Raw genomic sequence first — 21,534 nt, 5'->3', positions numbered from 1 at the left:
CACTGTGTACATTAGTGGTCCCTGCCGTGTGCATATCGTTCCTGGCTGCCATTTTTCTGTTCGGTAGTCGCGGGCCAAGACTGGTTGCCCTATCTTGAAGCTCCTGGTTGGCTTCTCATTGATGTGCTGGAATTGCTTATTCTCAACATCTCGTCTTATGTTTGGTTTGAGCAAATCCAGGCGACATCTTAACCTTCGGTTAAAGAACATCATGGTTGGAGCTTGGTTGGTGACTGCATGTGTCGCATTCCGGTAAGCAAACAAGAAATTGTCCACCTTGTGTTGCAGTGGTATGTTGTCGTTATACATCGCCTTTATTGCTTTTTTAAAGGTTTGAACAAACCTCTCAGCCAATCCATTTGTGGCTGGATGATATGGGGCGGATGTGTAATGCTTTACCCCATTATTCCTCAAAAACCTCCGGAAATCCTCGGACACAAACTGTGGTCCATTGTCGGAACAAATCTGTTCTGGCAAGCCATTCCTGGCGAAGATGGTCCGTAGGACTGCAATAGTTTTCTCCGTGGTGGTGGAGGACATTTTGATGACCTCTGGCCATTTCGAATGTGCATCCACGGCGATTAAAAACATTGAGTCCATAGATGGACCAGCAAAATCAATGTGTACCCATTGCCATGGAGATGAGGGCCACTCCCATGGGTGTAGCGGGGCCTGTGGTGGAGCGTTTTGGACTTTCTGGCATCCTGTGCAGCTCTTGGTCATTTCCTCGATTTCTTTATCGATTCCCGGCCACCACACAAACGCCCTGGCTAGGCTCTTCATTTTTACCCCTCCCAGATGACCCTCATGAAGCTCATTGAGCACTCTATCTCTCAACCTGGGTGGAATTACCACTCGGGATCCACACATCAAGGTCCCCCGGCACATTGACAGCTGTTCTCTCCTTAGCGAGAATGCTGGCAACAGTGATTCGCCATGTGCTGGCCATCCCTTCACCGTCAAATCATAGACCAGAGAGAGTGTCGGGTCATTTCGGGTTTCCTTCTCTATACTTGAGTTTGTAACAGGTAGACATTCGACTATGGTCGAATGGAATATCTCAACAGGGTCCACTGCAGGTGCTTCCTCCACCGTAGGCAGCGGCAGGCGCGACAGCCCATCAGCGTTTCCATGCTGTTTCGTGCCCTTATACTTTATTTCGTATTGATGTGCCCCTAGAAAAAGGGACCATCTTTGCAGCCGTTGCGCCGTCATCACCAGAACGCCCTTCTTTGGGTTAAAAATGGAGACAAGAGGCTGGTGATCAGTCAGTAAGGTGAATTTCTGCCCGTGCAGATAGTGATTGAACTTCTTCACCCCCCACACCAGGCTGAGGGCCTCCCTGTCAATCTGGGCGTAGTTACGCTCGGCTGAGGTTAACGAGCGTGACGCAAAGGCTATTGGCCTCTCTGAACCGTCAAGGAATTTGTGCGACAGCACCGCTTCAATGCCGTAGGGAGACGCATCACATGCCAACCGAATCGGTAGTGTTGGATTGTAGTGGGCCAATACTTCTTTTGAAGTGATTAGGCATTTACATTTCTGAAAGGCACGCTTACACTCATCACTCCATTTCCATGCTACTCCAGTTTGCAGCAGGGCGTTCAGTGGGTGCAGAATTGTAGACAAATTTGGCAAGAACTTATGGTAGTAGTTCACCAACCCGAGGAACGACCTCAGTTGCGACACATTTTCCGGTGCTGGAGGCTTGACTACTGCCTCAATCTTGTCTGGGGACTTATGTAACCCCTCTTCATCAATCACGTGGCCACAATACGAGATTTGTTTCCTGAAAAACTCGCATTTGGGGCGGTTGGCTCGTAGCCCATATTCTTGTAATCTAGTGAGCACCTGCTCCAGGTTGGCAAGGTGTTCACTGTCATTTTCGCCCGTAACCAGGATGTCGTCCAAATAACACTGGGTCCCTGGGATCCCTTGCAGGACTTGTTCCATCGCCCTCTGCCAAATAGCCAGAGCTGATGCTACCCTGAATACCAGTCGGTTGTACTGGTAAAGACCTTTGTGAGTGTTTATCGTGAGGTATTTTCTAGATGCTTCTTCTACCTCCATTTGTAGATACGCTTGGGCCAGATCAATCTTCGTAAAGTGTTTCCCTCCTGATAGTGAGGCGAAAATATCTTCTATCCGCGGAAGTGGATATTGTACTGTGTGAAGGACTGGGTTCACAGTTACCTTAAAGTCCCCACAGATGCGAACCTTCTTCGGCTCCCCAGGCGTGCTGCTCAATGATTCCTTCATTACAGGAACGATGGGTGTGGCCCACTCGCTCCAGTCCACCTTGGACAGCACACCCGAACTCTCCAGCTCTGCTTCGACGGCTGGGCGGATCGCATACGGTACCGGTCTGGCCTTAAAAAAATTTTGGGTTTGCGTTATCTTCAATTTTTATCGTTGCCGTTACGCCTTTTAGAGTCCCAAGTCCTTGCTGGAACACCTCTTTCGCGTCAGTTAGAATTTTTGACAGTCGACCAGGTGTGACGTCGTCATCCTTTTTGTCAGCCACAGTTAGCGCCTGAATCCAATTGTATTTTTCGGATCCATTCACGTCCCAATAATGATGGTCCTCCATCTTGTAGTATATATAGATACAGTTTCTGTGTTTCCTTGCCGTTGTATTTAACGGGCACCCTTATTTTTCCTCTGGGGTAGACTTTTTGCCCCGTATATGTCTTCAAGACAATGGACGTGTCCTTCAAGGGTATGTGTGAGAATAGCCGCTCGTAGTCTCATCGATTCATGACTGTTAGGGCTGATCCTGTGTCCAATTCCATCTTTACTTGGGACCCTGCTATCATGAGGGTGACCCAAATGGTTCGGTGATCCTCCTTTGCGATCACGTTGTGTAACTTTAGACAACTTAGTCTCCTGCTCCCGGAGTCGTTATCACTCTTCTGATCTTCTGAACTACTGTCCGTCATCTTTTGTACTTTCTTGTACTTTTCCTTAGTTCTTTTAGTGTTGGTTTTCTTTCCCGACCTGCAGACTCATGCTATGTGTCCCACTTTTCCACATTGCCTGCATACTTTGTCCTTAAACCAGCAATCCTTCTGGTCATGGGTTGTTCTGCCGCAGCGATAGCACTTTTCTGCTCCATATGCCATTTCATTGGTGCTATATTCTTGCGGTTTCTGTTGTATTTCCGCAGCTCCCCGTGCTGCTGCTTCGTAGGATACTGCAACGCTGAAAGCCTTTTCTAGTGCAAGGTCCTTTTCCGAAAGTAGTCGTTTCTGGGTTCCTTCACTCTGGAGCCCGCAGACAAACTTATCCCTTAAGGTATCTGCCAGACCTGCTCCGAACTGGCAGTGTTTCGATAACTTGCGTAGTTCCGTAAGATAGTCAGCATTACTTTCGTCTTTGTGCTGGTTTCTTTTATGGAACTTGAATCTTTCTGCTATCAGCAGCGGTGTAGGGTTTAGATGTCCCTGTAAGATATTGACAATCTCTTCAAAGCTTTTCTCCATTGGTTTAGCTGGGGTAATTAAATTCCGCAATAGGCCGTACGTTCTCGCGCCCATCAAATTCAATAATACCGACACCTTCTTTTCATCGGCCACCTCATTTGCCTTGCAGTACACTTCAATTCTTTCCACATATGTGGTCCAGTCTTCTATTTCGTTGTCGAAAGCAGTGATGCTGCCACTCTTCGGCATCTTGGGTGGTTTAAAATGGCGCCTCCCGCGCTTTTCCTTCTTCCCCAATGGATTAAAATGGCGCCTCCCGCGCTTTTCCTTCTTCCCCCGCTGCTGCCAACGCTGCTCCTAGCGTTCGAAATAGTAATGGCAGCGCCTCGCGGCTTTCTGCGCGTCTCTCTTTTGTTAATTAATTTTCTTAGTTTTATTCTTCTTCGACGCTGTCCACTGCGCGTCTCTTTTCCTTCCCCCTTTTTTATTTTCTTTAACGCTGCCCGGCTCTTGAGCACCGGCCGCGCCCTGTGCGTTCCACCCTCTCTCTCTCTTTTTCTTCCCGACGACGCTGCTCGGCCCCCTTGCAGAGCCGCTCGATCGAGCTCTAGCCCGCCGCAGTCCGGGAAGGGTCAGTGCACTACCTGCTACCAGCCCGATTTGCTGGAACACCTTGACTGGAGAACCAAGCCCAGCTCTCCACAGCCTCCCCTGCGATTCTCTGAACTCCGAGGGATCACTGGGCGGTTGCTCGCGGTCGACGCCCGTTGCCCTGGCTTCGACCTCCAAGAAGCTTCTTTTCAGGGATGGATCCCCGTGAGGTGATGCAGTACCGCAGGTGAGTTCGAACCTGCTCGTCGCCACTGTAGTGTCCGCGTATAAATAACACACGGACTGCAGGAGAACGGTAATAACAGGTGTTTACTGAACAGAGGGTATGCTGGAACTAACTACAAATTACTACACGGTGTTATATACAGGTGTGGTCACTACTGGTACTGCAGTATACAGGGGCTGTAAAAGATAGTTCCTCTCTTAAAGGTACATACATTACAATTGGGGGAGAAGGTCAGGAACCCGGCGGCAGGGGGTAAAGGTCAGTGACTTGTTTGGGGGGTGGGGGTGGGTGGGGTGGAGGGAGAAGGTCAGGAACTCGGGCGGGGGAGAGAGAAGGTCAAGAATTTGTTTTGGGGGAAGAAGGTCAGGAACTTGTTGGGGAGGGAAAAGGTCAGGAACTTTTTGCTTTGTGGGGGGGGAAGAAGGTCAGGAACTCTGGATCGGAGGCAGGGGGGGAAGGTCAGGAACTTGTTGGGGGTGGTGGGGGGAAGAAGGTCCTAAACCGCGAGGGTGAGCCCTGTCTGTTCTCTGAAAGCAGTACTGTGAGCTGTGTCTGGAGCCTGGCAGTCAGAATGAATGGCTCAAATTACACATTGCAAAGACTTGATTACTCAGACAGGCAGGATCTAATTATACATTCCAGACTAACTGCTGGGTGTGGCTTGTCCTCCAAGGGGACCAATCAGGGCTTTGGTGTTGCACATACACACGACCGTAAACAATAGTGTGACCTGGGAATTGTAACTGAAAACCCTTGTTCTGTGTACCAGCTACTAAAATATGGCATGTACAGCCACAGGTGCTTTTCTCTCTTTACGGAAGCCAGACCGATAAGTACTCTATCATGACAGGAACAGCTTCAATTATACAGTTTGCAACTGGGAGAAAAATCAATATACCAATGTGCCTCAGTAATGAAAAATGATGGAAGATACAACTTACTAATTTCATTTATGTAAGCTGGCTTCTCTAGCTAAGCTATTCAAACTAAACTAGTTCAGATTTTTTAAAAATACAGACAACTTTCTGCTGCTGCCTTATAACCCAGGGGAGGGCAGGGGAGAGAAGGGGAAAGAGAGAGAGAGTGATGAGGAACATGTCACTTGCCTTGAATTCTATGTGCAAACAATATGGGTGTTAAATTGGGCTGCAGGCGTTACGCAGCTTCCTAGGTCCCCAAAATGGTGAGCAGCAAAAGTGCAGTGCCAGCCATATTGGGCAAGGAGACATTAGAGCCATCCTTTACCCATGCCTGAAGCAAGCGTTTGGTTAAGGGGCCTAACGCCAGCTTCCGGTCCCTGCTGCAACTGTGGATAGCCCTGAGCCACCCAGTACCAGCGCTGACTGCACTCGGGGAAACCAGCTCTAAAAAATCACCTGCAAAAAAAAAATGGGTATGTATTAATCATAATTGCCATGGCTCCTGGTCCCAAGATCGCTGACATCTGACCTCCAGCTGTCGCTCCCATCTCCCTCCCTCCCCCTGGGCCCTGACCACCAGGCACTCATTGGAAACAGGAAATCATTGTGGACTTCAGGAAGTCTAAAGGTGGAAGACACACCCTCATCCACATCCATGGGGCTGTGGTGGAAAGGGTGGACAGCTTTAAGTTCCTCGGAGTCCACATCACGGAAGACCTCTCCTGGTCCCTCAATACCTCCTCTTTGGTGAAGAAGGCCCTGCAGCGCCTATATTTCCTAAGGAGGCTGAAGGGATGTAACCTGTCACCCCTGATCCTCTCTACCTTTTACCGCTGCACAATAGAGAGCATCCTGACGAACTGTATCACAGTGTGGTATGGCAGCTGTAGCTCCTATGACCGGAAAGCCCTGCAACGGGTAGTCAAAACTGCCCAACGCATTACCGGCACCCGGCTACCGACCATTGAGAACATCTACTGTTTACGGAGGTCACTGACCATCATCAAAGACCCTACCCACCCCAGCCACAGTTTGTTCGCCCCCCTGCCATCTGGGAGACGCTACAGATGCATTCGCACCCGAACGACCAGATTTAGGAACAGCTTCTTTCCCAGGGCTGTCATCCTATTGAACTCTGCAAATAAACTCTAAAGCCTGCACATCTGCCAATGCACTTTATTATGTTTATGTTACAAGTCAAATGAATGTTAAATGTCTTAATCAAAATGTACACTCTCGGGAGCCGCAAGCTTACATTTCGTTGTACTGCACTTGTGCACTAACAATGACAATAAAGTTGATTATTATTATTACAATCACGACCACCAGGCACTCTGAGGCCACCGATCCCTCCCAAATTCCCGACTACAAGCCCAAGGCCCCCGATCTCCCTTCCCAATTATAAGCCCAAGGCCCCCAATCTCCCCGACGGGAAGCCCAAGTCCACCAATCTCCCTTTTTGACTCTCAACTACAAGCCCAAGCCCCCATGATCTCCCTTCCCGACTACATGGTCCAGGCCCCCAATCTCCCTTCCCGACTACAAACCCAAGCCCCCATGATCTCCCTTCCCGACCTCATGGTCCAGGCCCCCAATCTCCCTTCCCGACTACAAGCCCAAGCCCCCATGATCTCCCTTCCCGACTACATGGTCCAGGCCCCCAATCTCCCTTCCCGACTACAAGCCCAAGCCCCCATGATCTCCCTTCCCGACTACATGGTCCAGGCCCCCAATCTCCCTTCCCGACTACAAGCCCAAGCCACCATGATCTCCCTTCCCGACTACATGGCCCAGGCCCCCAATCTCCCTTCCCGACTACAAGCCCAAGCCCCCATGATCTCCCTTCCCGACTACAAGCCCAAGGCCCCAAAAATAGGCCCTCCCGAATTTAAACCCCTATATCTTTCATGATGTAATTAACCCACAATAGATATTCCACCAATGTTGACTGAAGATAAAGGAGACCACCTTAATTGATGTTTCTCAATGGTATGATCATTTCAGCTAAGTGACTTCCTGGGATCTTCCCATTGTTTTGAAGTTACAGTAACTTACATAAGCAGTGCTTTTGCTGACGCCTCTCTCAAGCTACGTTACTAACTTGAAATAAAGTTGCCTAAGATGAAAACATAATCCTGCACATTAATGCATATGTTGTGCCAAATGGAAAGTACTTCACCAGACTTTTGCGATTGGATACCCAAGACTCGAAGGCAACTTGCTCCCCATTTTTAGAAATAAAACATTAAATTATGAGGGAAGTAGCAAGATATGTTAATGAGCTTTTCAGTTGTCAGATTCGAACAAAACCCTCCTCATAACAGTGGTGATAAAGTTCACCCTAAGGAATTCAGATCTACATAATGTGAAAATGTTGGTGATTTGGCCTGTATGCATGACACTTGTGTGTGCAGTGCGTGCCGAGTAGAAAATATTCACAATCACTTGACAGTATAGACCTGCATGTTAGTCGACGGCCTTAGATTGAAATTAAATATGAAAAGTTGATGTGGTGTACTTATGGAGATACGTTGTTGTACTTGAGATTGTACTGGTGTTCCAGATAATAGACAGTGGGGGCTAAATTGGGCAATGTAATGCCTGTTTTTTAGGCGCTACGCAGCCACCTAACGCTCGAAAATGGGGTCTGAGATGCGCGTGCACCATTTTGATGGGAAGTGCGCAGGACACCATCTTGGTAAAGGGGATGGCGTGCACGCACCTAACGACCTGAAGTCACCATGCAGAGCAGGCAGATCAGATGCTGCATTATGGTGGATTCCACAGGTGTACTGAATGAGGTGACCACCCATTCCATGTTGGGCTCCAAGCTCTGCACAAATCCCTGTGCCAAGTTGGTGCTGGAGTCCTCCATGCTCCTTGACATTGTGTGCAGGATTTCTGATAGGCTTTCCAGTACACAAGCATTTGGTTATGTACACACATCGGCCGCCTTCTGTCGCCTGGCCCATCAAACTCCTCTGCAGCAGAACTAGCGTGCGACCTCACCCTCCAGCGAGACTTTTCCCCCACCCTGGCTCATGCACACTTGTGCCCAGTGTCTCACCAGGTGCAGATCCCTCTATCCTAGCCTCTAATGCACACGCAGTGTCAGTCTCTGAGCTGGTGGTTGCGAGTGTAAGAAAGAGTGACGGTGTCTCTTCTTCCTCCTCCTTTGATTGGGATGGTTCCAGTTCTTGGGTATCTGAAATGGAAAAGAGGTAAGAGTTGAGTTGTGGTGAGGGGAGAGGAGAAAGTAAGAAGTGCATGCTGATACCATTTGCAGTTTGTGAGTCAGAAGAGATTGCGGGTTGAGGGAGAAGTGGGATGAGAGAAGGAGGATTAGGTTTACAGATACCCTCATCAATCCCTCCAGCCCCGCCAGTAGCCACTGCCTCAGCGATGCGTCTTCTCCATGGGGGTTAAAACATGCAGCTGCGCTTGTCGTCCTTCAGTTCTTTTCTGTTGCCTCCTGTTATGCCTCACCTTCTCCTGTAAGAAAGAGGGAAGTGTGTCAGTGAGTGTTGTGCAATATGTTAAGGTGATGTTGCTGTCATGGTTGATTAGCTGTCAGTGTGTGTGAGTTGTGGGTGTAAGACTTGCAACAGTGCTAAGTGTACGAGGGTGAGGTAAAGCATATGAATTGAAGGGTTGAGTACTGATTGATAGGTTAGTGTTGGGGGTGCACTGAATTGAGCAGTGGATAAGGCTAGTAGTTCAATTGGTAGGATATGGCATTTGAAGATGAACTCACTCACCTTGACAACTCGTGTCAGATCGTTAAACTTCTTCCTGCACTGCATCCGTGTTCTTGGAGCATCACTCCTGGCGTTGACATCAGCCGCTACTTCTTCCCACTGTCTCCTGAGCATGTGTCTGGAGGATCCTGCCCCCCTGCGGATACAGGATGTCTCTCCTTCTCTCCATGTCTTGCACCAAGACCTCCAGTGCATTCAGAAAACCTTGGTGCCGCTCTCTCACATGTTCAGCCATTGCTCAAAGTATCACAGCCCAGATTGACTTTTCAAAAATCCCCCACCACTTCTTCCAACCACATTGCACCTCCCCCATAAGAGGAGCAGGCTGACTTTAAGTAGCGCTAGCCACTCGTGATATCAGGCTCCATGCTCTGCGTGCAGCCAATGAACAATGCGGGTAGCACTGGCTGCATGCAGCAATCATTGACAACAGCAGGCTGCATCAATTTAACCTGCTGCCTGCAATGCAAATAACGGGTGTGCGGGTTAATCGCATACCGCGATCCCCATGCCTGTTTTCGGGTGTTTGCCAATTGAACCCACCCCCATACTTCTCCCCAGCATGATCTCAGTCTGGTCTCTAGCAGAGACTGTTTTCACAAAACATAATATCCATCAATCCCTTTCTAATGCTTCTAAATTATGGCCTTCCTGATGAATTGAGAGTGACACAGATTTGGTTGCAATTTTGTGAAAGCATTTAAGCATGCAAAGAAATTTTGCGTTCCACTTTTGTTGAGCTAAGCCTGTTTGAAAGAAAGGAATTTCATTTAACCTTTTAACTGTCTGTGGCATTTTGTGGTCAGTGACAAGAGATGTGCTTTCAGAGAATAATCTGGTTCCTCCCTCTGCTTTCCCATCATTGAGGTCCTGTCTTTAGAATTAGTAAAATTAAACCAGCAGGCTCAAGTAATCTGTAGATTTGGATTGACAACTTACTTACACAATTGGCATGTCTACAAGATTCCTCTAAAACTGACACTTATTTTTTTTCCTTTTTGTTTCACACTGTATGTCCCCTCAAGATGCTATAATTAATCAGAAGGCAATTTTGTAGATTCTTTATTTCAACCTCTACCTGCAGATGAATGAGACCCTGTCCCTTTAAAGAGTTTCTCCCCCAACCTTCTCGCAATTAACCTTCCCCAGCCTTCTTCCCGAATCCTGTATTGCATGTCAGCTGTTTTGACAGGAGATGGTAACAGAAACACCATCAGCATGATGTACTGCAGCATGAAACCTCAAAACATAGGACCACAGGTTAGGTGAGGAGGGAGATTTGTACAGTAAGGTTGAGCTATGTTTGAAAGATGCAGGGAATTTTAGCTATGAGGAAAGATTGGATAGGCTGGGGTTGTTTTCTTTGGAACAGAGGAAGCTGAAGGGAGACGTAATTGAGGTGTATAAAATTATGAGGGGGTGGGGGTCTGGAACTCACTGCCTGAAAGAGTGGTAGAGGCAGAGACCCTCATCACATTTTAAAAAGTACTTGAATATGCACTTGAAGTGCTGTAACTTACAAGTCTACGGACCAAGTTCTGGAAAGTGGGATTAGGCTGGATAGCTCTTTGTTGGCCGGCACGGACAAGATGGGCCGAATTGCCTCCTTCTGTGCTGTAAATTTCTATGATTCTATGATGACTTTGTCAAAATAGGTAACATAATATTCTTCATTTTTTTTAAAAAAACCTGCAGCGTGTTAATGCTAAAATATGACTCTCATACTTTATGTAGCTTTAAGAAAAAAGTATTCTAAATAATACCGCCCCCTGAGCCTTCCATTAAATATCCAAGCCGTGTTAAAATTTGACTCAGCTTTACGGTTACTGCATTCTAAAACCTTCTGGTGGCCTCACCATGTTTTCCATAGTTTCTGGTTGTTCCTACTCAGTTTCCAATTCCTACCCTTTGGTAAAGCAGCATACATGCACTGACCCAAAATAACACATTAAGGGAAGCCATAAGATCATTTTCAGTAGCAAGGTGGTTACTGAAGTGCTTAAAATGGGGGAAGAACAGCTCGCAGCTGAAAGTGAACCCGAGAGATGTTTAGTCAAACTCCTTTTTTTATTGTTGTTTCAGTCATTTAGATTGGTAACGTTCAGCTGCTGTTTATTTAAACAAAAAACTGCTGATTTGATCTTTAGAACCTGCAGTATTATGATCATTTGTGCTGCATATCGTGACGGGGAGGAGGGAGAGGAATGTTTGGAAGAAAGATTTTGTTGATTTGGGGAATTTTTTATTGCAGTGTCTAAAATGTTAAATATTTACAAAGACAAATGGCAAATAAATTGTGAATATACAATTTTTAACAACATTTTGAAAGGAGGGCTTTTTAAAAATAATTGTGGGGTAACACAAATCTTAAGTGGAAGAAGCATGATTTGTTTTGTTAATCCTCCATCACTCCAGGCTTTCAGCTCAGCTCATCAGAAGAGGAAAGCCTTTGTGTTAAATGGCAGGAGATTCTGGGAGCCAGCTATGAAATTGTGGTATGTAAATTAAAAATACATGTGTTATTTGTTAGTTAATAATTACTGCATACAATAAGCTTATATATAATAACCTACTACCAAACTGTGTAATATCCTTTTGAGACAACCCCTTTGCAGCTACAGAATAACCTTGATCCACCTACTTCTATTTGAAGCCATTGTCTTCAGTCCCTGCCACAAACGCCGTTCTCTAGCCACCAACTCCATCTCTCTCCCTGGTCACTGTCTGAGACTGAACCAGCCCATTCACAACCTTGGCGTCCTATTTGACCCTGAGATGAGCTTCTGACCACATAGCCACTCTGTCACCAAGACTGCCTACTTCCACCTCCGTTACATTGCCCGTCTCCATCCCTGTCTTAGCTAATCTGTTACTGAAACCCTCATCCATGCCTATTTTACCTCTAGATTTGACTATTCCAATGCTCTCCTGGCAAGCCTCCCATCTTCTAGACTCCATAAGCTGAACTCATTCAGAACTCTGCTGCCCATGTCCTAAGTCCCATTCACCCATTACCCCTGTGCTCGCTGACCTACATTGACTCCCTGTCCCCGGCATGCCTCGATTTTAAAATCCTCATTGTTCTTTTCAATCCCTCCATGGTCTTGCCCCTCCCTACCTCTTTAACTTCCTGCAGCCCTACAACCCTCCAAGATCTTGGCGCTCCTCCAGAATCCCAGATTTTAATCGCTCAACCATTGGCGGTCTTGCCTTCAGCTGCCTGGGCCCTAGGCTCTGGAATTCCTTCTCTAAGCTTCTTCTCCTCTCTCTCTCTTTTAAGATGCTCCTTAAAACCTACCTCTTTGACCAAGCTTTTGGTCAACTATCCTAATATCTCCTTATGTGGCTCAGTGTCAAATTTTGTTTGATATCGCTCCTGTGAAACAACTTGGGGTATTTTGCTACGTTAAAGTCGCTATATAATTGCAAGTTGTTGCTGTTAAAGATGGTATGTGGCCTACATACACTAGTGCATTTTTGAAATCTCCCAAAGTTTGTATAAGTTAATAACCAAATGCATTCTTTAAAATAACTGGGAATTTTCAAAAGAATTCAAAATTTAAATAAAGGTTAGAAATATAAAACTTGGATGAAAGAAAAATAAATGAATTAGACATAAAAGAAGTGAAGAAGTGACTGAATTTCTGGTCATCAGCATTTTGGGACCCATAGCACAGACAATTAGTTGTGCCAATATTCTATAACCCTATACTTAAAAAAAAAAAAGTTAGATCCAATCGTTCATTTTTGGCTTGAAATTTCTTTTAGGTAATAATCAAAAATAATTGGCTGAGTAATAATTTTATTTTCAGGTGACCCAGATAACAAAATTCAGTGAAAGCAGTGGCCTAGGCATAAGTTTGGAAGCTACAGTTGGGCATCACTACATTCGGTCCATCCTCCCTGAGGGGCCTGTGGGACGTAATGGAAAACTATTCAGTGGAGATGAACTGTTGGAGGTAAGCTTTAATTTGACCTGCATTGTTCTCTGCACAGATAACTTCTGTGTTAACTGGTGTTTGTGATTAAAATATTTTTTTATGCATTATTTAAATAGGTTTATTGATTAAAACGATCCTTCATTTTTTTTTCTTTGAAGAAAAAAAATGAACTTATCACACTTCATAGGAATTGGTAGGATTGATTGGGGAATACGTTACTTAAAGGGTTGATGGTGGATAGGCAATGGCAAACATTCAAAGACCGCATGGATGAACTACAGAATTTGTTCATCCCAGTTTGGCATAAAAATAAAACAAAAAAGGTGACTCAACCATGGCTAACAAGGGAAATTAGGGATAGCATAAGATCCAAGGAGAGGACATATAAATTGACCAGAAAAAGCAGTAAACCTGAGGATTGGGAACAGTTTAGGATTCAACAAAGGAGGACAAAGGGATTAATTAAGAAGTGGAAAATAGAATATGAGAGTAAGTTTGCAGGGAACATAAAAACTGACTGTAAATGCTTTTATAGATATGTGAAGAGAAAAAGATTGGTGAAGTCAAGCGTAGGTCCCTTTCAGTCAGAATCAGGGGAATTTATAATGGGGAACAAAGAAATGGCAGACCAATTAAATATATATTTTGGTTCTGTCTTCACAAAGGAGGACACAAATAACCTCCCAGAGATGTCAGGGAACATAAGGTCTGATGAAAGGGAGGAACTGAAAGAAATCAGTATTTGTAGGGAAATGGTGTTAGGGAACTTGATGGGATTGAAGGCCGATAAATCCCCAGGGCCTGATAATCTACATCCTAGGGTACTTAAGGAAGTGGCCCTAGAAATAGTAGATGCATTGCTGGTCATCTTCCAGATTCCATCGAATGTTGGAACAGTACCCATGGATTGGAGGGTAGCTAATGTTACCCCACTATTCAAAAAAGGTGGTAGAGAGAAAATGGGGAATTACGTCGGTAGTGGGGAAAATGCTAGAGTCCATTATAAAAGATGTAATAGCAGTGCACTTAGAAAACAGTGACAGGATCGGACAAAGTCAACATGGATTTACAAAAGGTAAATCGTGCTTGACTAATCTACTGGAATTTTTTGAGGATGTAACTGGTAAAATAGGTAAGGAAGAACCAGTGGATGTGGTATATTTGGACTTTCAGAAGGCTTTCGATAAGGTCCCGCAGAAGAGATTAGCGTGTAAAGTTAAGGCACATGGGATTGGGGGCAAGGTATTGACTTGGATAGAGAACTGGTTGGCAGACAGAAAGCAAAGAGTTGGAATAAATGGGTCTTTTTCCGAGTGGCAGGCAGTGACTAGTGGGGTACCACAGGGATCGGTCCTTGGACCCCAGCTATTCACAATATATATATTAATGATCTAGACAAGGGAACTAGATGTAATATCTCCAAATTTGCAGACGTCACAAAGCTGGGTGGGCATGTGTGCTGTGAGGAGGATGCCGAGATACTCCAGGATGATTTGGACAGGTTGGGTGATTGGGCAGAAGCATGGCAGATGCAATATAACGTGGATAAATGTGAGGTTATCCACTTTGGTGGCAAAAACAGGAAGCAGATTATTATCTGAATGGCAATTGGGAGAAGGGGAAGTGCAACGAGACCTGGGTGTCCTTGTGCACCAGTTGCTGAAGGTAAGCATGCAGGTGCAGCAGGCGGTTAAGAAGGCAAATGGTATGTTGGCCTTCGTAGCAAGAGGGTTTGAGTACAGGAACAAGGATGTCTTGCTGCAGTTGTACAGGGCCTTGGTGAGACCACATCTTGAGTATTGTGTGCAGTTTTGGTCGCCTTACCTGAGGAAGGATGTTTTTGCCATGGAAGGAGTTCAGCGAAGATTCACCAGGCTGATACCTGGGATGGCAGGAATGACGTATGAGGAGAGATTGGGTCGATTGGGCTTATACTCACTGGAGTTTAGAAGAATGAGAGGGGATCTCATTGAAACTTATAAAATTCTAACAGGACTGGACAGACTAGATGCAGGAAGGATGTTGCCGATGGTCGGGGAGTCCAGAACCAGGGGTTACAGTCTAAGGATAAGGGGTAAGCCATTTAGGACAGAGATGAGGAATTTCTTCACCCAGAGAGTGGTGAACCTGTGGAATTCTCTACCACAGAAGGCAGTAGAAGCCAATTCATTACATATATTCAAGAAGGAGTTGGATGTATTTCTTAAGGCTAAAGGGATCAAGGGGTATGGGGAGAAAGCAGGGACCGGGTACTGAATTTGGATGATCAGCCATGATCGCATTGAATGGCGGAGCAGGCTCGCGGGGCCGAATGGCCTACTCCTGCTCCTATCTTCTATGTTTCTATGTTTATTTCAAATTGTTCAGAATATTAAGCTTTTCATTTTCCCTTTTGTAGAGAAAATGATTTAACTTCAATATCTACAATAGTTGAACATAAGAAATAGGAGCAGGTGTAAGCCATACGGCCCCTCGAGCCTGCTCCGCCATTCAATTAGACCATGGCTGATCTTTGACCTCAACTCCACTTTCTCGCCATATCCCTTGATTCCCAAAAATCTGTCGATCTCGGTTTTAAATATAATCATCGGCCCTCTGGGGTAAAGAATTCCAAAGATTCACAACCCTCTGAGTGAAGAAATTTCTTCTCATATCAGTCCTAAATGGCCGACCCCTTATCCTGAGACTATGACCCCTAGTTCTAGACTCTCCAGCCAGGGGAAACAACCTCTCAGCATCTATCCCGTCAAGCCTTCTAAGAATTTTGTATGTTTCAATGAAATCACCTCTCATTCTTCTAAACTCCAGAGAATATAGGCAGATTCTACTCAATTTCTCCTCATAGGACAACCTTCTCATCGCAGGAATCAATCTAGTGAACGTTGATTGCACTGCCTCTAAGGCAAGTGTGTCCTTCCTTAGGTAAGGAGACCAAAAGCGTCAGCGGGAATTTCAGCGGCAGCAGGGGGGCTATAAAAGTCCCAGAGACCCAGGTAAGGCCTCACAACGTCGGCGGGAATTTCAGCGGCAGCAGCGGGGCTATAAAAGTCCCAGAGACCCAGGTAAGGCCTCACAGCATCGGCGGGAATTTCAGCGGCAGCAGCGGGGCTATAAAAGTCCCAGAGACCAGGTAAGGCCTCACAGCGTCGGCGTGAATTTCAGCAGCAGTAGCGGGGCTATAAAAGTCCCAGAGACCAGGTAAGGCCTCACAGCGTCGGCGGGAATTTCAACGGCAACAGCGGGGCTATAAAAGTCCCAGAGACCAGGTAAGGCCTCACAGCGTCGGCGCGAATTTCAGCGGCAGCAGCGGGGCTATAAAAGGCCCAGAGACCAGGTAAGGCCTCACAGCGTCGGCGGGAATTTCAGTGGCAGCAGCGGGGCTATAAAAGGCCCAGAGACCAGGTAAGGCGTACCAGTCTCCAGTCTGGGAACTCGGAGGGAAGGAGAGAGGTAAAAAGTAATCCAAGTGTGACGTCACCAGAAAGCGGGTAAGTGATTGGTTGGTAAGTATTTCTCCCTTTTTAAGCTTAAATCTCTTTGGTTTATAGTTTCTAAGGTGCGATATTCATCATCTAGAATCAGGACAGAGTGTATTTAAAAATAATATCAAATTTAATTAATTACATAGAATGGGAGATCAGGTGATGTGTTGCTGCTGCAATATGTGGGAGCTGGTGGACACCATTGATGCTCACGGTGATCACATTTGCAGTAAGTGTTGGCTGCTCGAGGAATTCCGGCTCCGTGTTGAAGAGCTGGAGTCCGAGCTTCAAATACTGAGACACATCAGGGAGGGGGAGAGTTACCTGGACTCTGTGTATCACGAGGTAGTCACACCAATTAGATTAATTAATTCAGATGTAGTCCGTGGCCAGGGTCAGGATGGTGTGACTAGAAGTGAGGCAGGTACGGGGATCCAGGAGGTAGTGTTGGAGGAGCCGCAGCCCTTGCACTTGTCCAACAGGTTCGAGGCTCTTACTCCCTGTGGGGATGGGAACAGGGACTGCGGGGAGGATGAGCAACCTGGCCACAGCACCGTGGAGCGGGGGGCCATTCAAGTGGGGGGAGTTAAAAGAAATGTTGTAGTGGTAGGGGATAGTATCGTTAGGGGGATAGATAGAGTTCTTTGCAGCCGAGAGCGAGAGCCCCGAAGGCTGTGTTGCCTGCCCGGTGCCAGGGTTAAGGACATCTCCTCTGGACTGGAGAGAAACTTGGAGGGGGAGGATCCAGTTGTCGTGGTCCATGTTGGTACCAACGACATAGATAGGACAAGGAAGGAGGTTCTGCTAAGGGAGTTTGAGCAGCTAGGGGCCAAATTAAAAAGCAGAACCACAAGGGTAATAATCTCTGGATTATTACCTGAGCCACGAGCGAATTTGGCTAGGACAAATAAAATTAGAGAGTTAAATGCGTGGCTCAAAGACTGGTGTGGGAGAAATGGGTTTTGTTTCCTGGGACACTGGCACCAGTACTGGGGCAGGAGGGAGCTGCTCCGTTGGGACGGGTTTCACTTGGCCAGTGCTGGGACTAGAGTCCTGGCGGATCATATAACTAGGGCTGTAGAGAGGGCTTTAAACTAACTAGTGGGGGGGAGGTTCCTAGAGAGCAAATAATAAAAATGACAACAGAGAAGGTCATAGACTTAGGGAGCAGTGGGGAAATTAAAAACCAGAGCGTGTCAGGAAGGGGCAGAAGGTATGGAGTAAAAGGCAAAGTAATAAAAAGGGCAAAAGCAGGAACTAAGTGTCACAAAACATATTTGAAAGTTCTCTATCTGAATGCACGTAGCATTCGTAACAAAATAGACGAGTTAATGGCACAAATAACTACATATGGGTATGATCTTGTGGCCATTACAGAAACATGGCTGCAGGGTGACAATGCCTGGGAATTAAACATACCAGGTTATTTAACGATCAGGAAGGACAGGCAGGAAGGAAGGGGAGGTGGGGTGGCTATGTTAATAAAAGAAGGAATCACTGTAATACAGAGAAATGATATTGGGTCAAAAGATCAGGATAATGAAACAGTTTGGGTGGAGATAAGGAATAATAAGGGGAAAAAAGCACTAGTGGGCGTAGTCTATAGGCCTCCGAACAGTTGCAACTCTTGCACGGAGTATCAATCAGGAAATAGTTGAGGCTTGTAATAAGGGAACATCTATAATTATGGGGGATTTTAACTATCATATTAATTGGACAAATCAAATTGGGCAGGGCTGCCTTGAGGATGAGTTCATTGAGTGTATTAGGGATGGGTTTCTTGAGCAGTATGTAACTGAACCAACCAGGGGGCAAGCAACCTTAGATCTGGTCCTGTGTAACGAGACAGGATTAATTAAAAATGTCCTAGTAAAGGATCCCCTTGGAATGAGTGACCATAACATGGTTGAATTCCATATTCAATTAGAGGGTGAGAAGGTTGGATCTTAAACAAGCGTGCTAAGCTTGAATAAAGGAGACTATGAAGGTATGAGAGCGGAATTGAGTAGAGTGGATTGGGAAAATAGATTAAAGGGTAAGACGATACATGATCAGTGGTGTACATTTAAGGAGTTATTTTACAACTTCCAAAAAATATATATTCCACTGAGAAGAAAAGGGTGTAAAAGAAAAGACAGCCATCCGTGGCTAAGTAAAGAAATTAAGGATAGTATTCGAATAAAAACAAGGGCATATAAAGTAGCCAAATCTAGTGGGAGGATAGAGGATTGGGAAAACTTTAAAAGACAGCAAAAAATAACAAAAAGATTGATTAAGAAAGGGAAGATAGATTATGAAAGTAAATTAGCAAAAAATATAAAAACAGATAGTAAGAGTTTTTATAGTTATATAAAAAGAAAAAGGGTGGCTAAAGTAAATGTTGGTCCCATAGAGGATGAGACCGGGAAATTAATGGTGGGAAATATGGAGATGGCAAAAACACTGAGTGAATATTTTGTATCAGTCTTTACAGTAGAGGACACTAAGAATATCCCAACACTGGACAAACAGGGGGCTAGAGGGGGAGAGGAGCTAAACATGATCAAAATCACTAAGGAAGTATACTCGGTAAAATAATGGGACTCAAGGCGGATAAATCACCTGGACCTGATGGCTTACATCCTAGGGTCTTGAGGGAAGTGGCGGTAGGGATTGTGGATGCATTGGTAATAATTTTCCAAAACTCCCTGGACTCAGCAAAGGTCCCGGCAGACTGGAAAACTGCTAATGTAACACCCTTATTTAAAAAGGGCAGTAGACAGAAGGCTGGAAACTATAGACCGGTTAGCCTAACATCTGTGGTAGGTAAAATTTTGGAGTCCATTATTAAGGAGACAGTAACAGGACATTTGGATAATCATAATTTAATAGGACAAAGTCAGCATGGTTTTATGAAGGGGAAGTCATGTTTGACAAATTTGCTGGAGTTCTTTGAGGAAGTAACATATAGGGTGGATAAAGGGGAACCAGTGGACGTAGTGTATTTAGACTTCCAAAAGGCATTTGACAAGGTGCCACACAAAAGATTATTGCTTAAGATAAAAAATCACGGGATTGGGGGTAATATTCTGGCATGGATAGAGGATTGGCTATCTAACAGAAGGCAGAGAGTTGGGATAAATGGTTCATTCTCAGACTGGCAATCAGTAACTAGTGGTGTTCCGCAGGGGTCAGTGCTGGGTCCCCAACTCTTTACAATCTATATTAACGATTTGGAGGAGGGGACCGAGTGTAACATATCAAAGTTTGCAGATGATACTAAGATGGGAGGGAAAGTAGTGAGTGAGGAGGACATAAAAAACCTGCAAGGGGACATAGACAGGTTAAGTAAGTGGGCAGAGATTTGGCAGATGGAATACAATACTGGAAAGTGTGAGGTTATGCACTTTGGCAGGAAAAATCGTAGAGCAAGTTATTATCTTAATGGCAAGAAACTGGAAAGTACTGAAGTACAAAGGGGTCTGGGGGTCCTGGTGCACGAAACTCAAAAGGTTAGTATGCAGGTGCAGCAAGTGATTAAGAAGGCCAATGGAATGTTGACTTTCATTGCTAGGGGGATAGAATATAAAAATAGGGAGGTATTGCTTCAGTTGTACAAGGTATTGGTGAGACCGCACCTGGAATACTGCGTACAGTTTTGGTGTCCATACTTAAGAAAGGACATACTTGCTCTCAAGTCAGTACAAAGAAGGTTCACTTGGTTTATCCCGGGGATGGACATATGAGGAGAGGTTGAGTAGATTGGGACTCTACTCATTGGAGTTCAGAAGAATGAGAGGCGATCTTATTGAAACATATAAGATTGTGAAGGGGTTGGATCGGGTGGATACGGGGAGGATGTTCCTGATGATGGGTGAAACTAGAACTAGGGGGCATAGTCTTAGAATAAGGGGCTGCTCTTTCAAAACTGAGATGAGGAGGAATTGCTTCACTCAGAGGATGGTAGGTCCATGGAATATGCTGCCCCAAAAAGCTGTAGAAGCTACATCATTACATAAATTTAAAACAGAAATAGAGAGTTTCCTAGAAGTAAAGGGAATTAAGGGTTACGGGGAGCGGGCAGGAATTTGGACATGAGTCTAGGTTCGGATCGGTCATGGCCCTGTGGGTAGCGGAGCGGGCCCGGGGCCCGTGTAGCCTGATCCTGCTCCTATTTCGTGTGTCTAATTCTGTTAGATTCAGGAGATGGTTCTGTGATAGTAGATTGGCGGTTAGGATCAGATCAGCCATGATCTTATTGAATGGCGGAGCAGGCTCGAGGGGCCGATTGGCCTACTCCTGCTCCTATTTCTTATGTTCTTATGTTCTTAAAACTGTACACAGTACTCCAGGTGTAGTCTCACCAAAGCCCGATATAATTGCAGCAAGACTTCCTTACTCTTATACTCTAACCCTCTTGCAATAAAGGCTAACATACCATTTGCCTTCCTAATTGCTTGTTGTACCTGCATGTTAACTTTCTGTGGTTCGTGTACAAGGACCCCCAATCCCCCTGAATACCAACAATTAGTAGTCTCTCACCTTTTAAAAAAAATTCTGCTTTTCCATTCTTTCTACCAAAGTGGATAATTTCGCACTTGCTCACATTATGCTCCATCTGCCACCTTCTTGCCCAATCACTTAACCTGTCTGTATCCCTTTGTCCTCCTCACAGCTTACTTTCCCACCTAGCTTTGTATCGTCAGCAAACTTGGTCTCCTCATCTAAGTCATTGATATAGATTGTAAATAGCTGAGGCCCAAGTAATGATCCTTGCGGCACTCCACTAGTTACACCCTGCCATCCCGAAAATGACCCGTTTATTCCTACTCACTGTTTTCAGTCCGTTTACCAATCCTCAATCCATGCTAATATATTACCCCTAATCCCATGAGCCCTAATTTTGTGTAACAATCTCTTGTATGGCACCTTCTCGAATGCCTTTTGAAAATTCAAATAGACTACATCCACTGGTTCCCCTCATTTACCCTGCTAGTTAACACCCTCAAAAAACTGATGGGGAAATTGTGTTTGACAAATCTTTCATAAAACCGTGTTGACTCTGCCTAATCATATTGTGATTTTCCAAGTGCCCTGTTACCACATCCTTAATAGTAGATTCTAGAATTTTCCTTACTATTAATGTCAGGCTAACTCTCCTATAGTTCCCTGTTTTCTCTCTCCCTCCCTTCTT

At 45.5% G+C, this 21,534-nt stretch overlaps 1 protein-coding gene across 1 annotated transcript in view; it reads left to right on the top strand.

Annotated features, from left to right (window-relative positions):
* mpdz (multiple PDZ domain crumbs cell polarity complex component) overlaps window positions 1-21,534 on the top strand; it is a 399,568-nt gene that overhangs the window by 101,583 nt on the left and 276,451 nt on the right. Inside the window, exons 13-14 of the mRNA XM_085986223.1 lie at window positions 11,354-11,433; window positions 12,751-12,897. Of these exons, the coding sequence (XP_085842349.1) occupies window positions 11,354-11,433; window positions 12,751-12,897 (227 nt within the window). The remainder of the gene's footprint in view (window positions 1-11,353; window positions 11,434-12,750; window positions 12,898-21,534) is intronic.

This window comes from Somniosus microcephalus, chromosome 1, assembly GCF_052327205.1.
Source record: "Somniosus microcephalus isolate GS21.2 chromosome 1, FLI_Smic_1.0, whole genome shotgun sequence".
NCBI classification, from domain to species: domain Eukaryota; kingdom Metazoa; phylum Chordata; class Chondrichthyes; order Squaliformes; family Somniosidae; genus Somniosus; species Somniosus microcephalus.
This window is presented reverse-complemented; position numbering and strand designations above follow the sequence as displayed.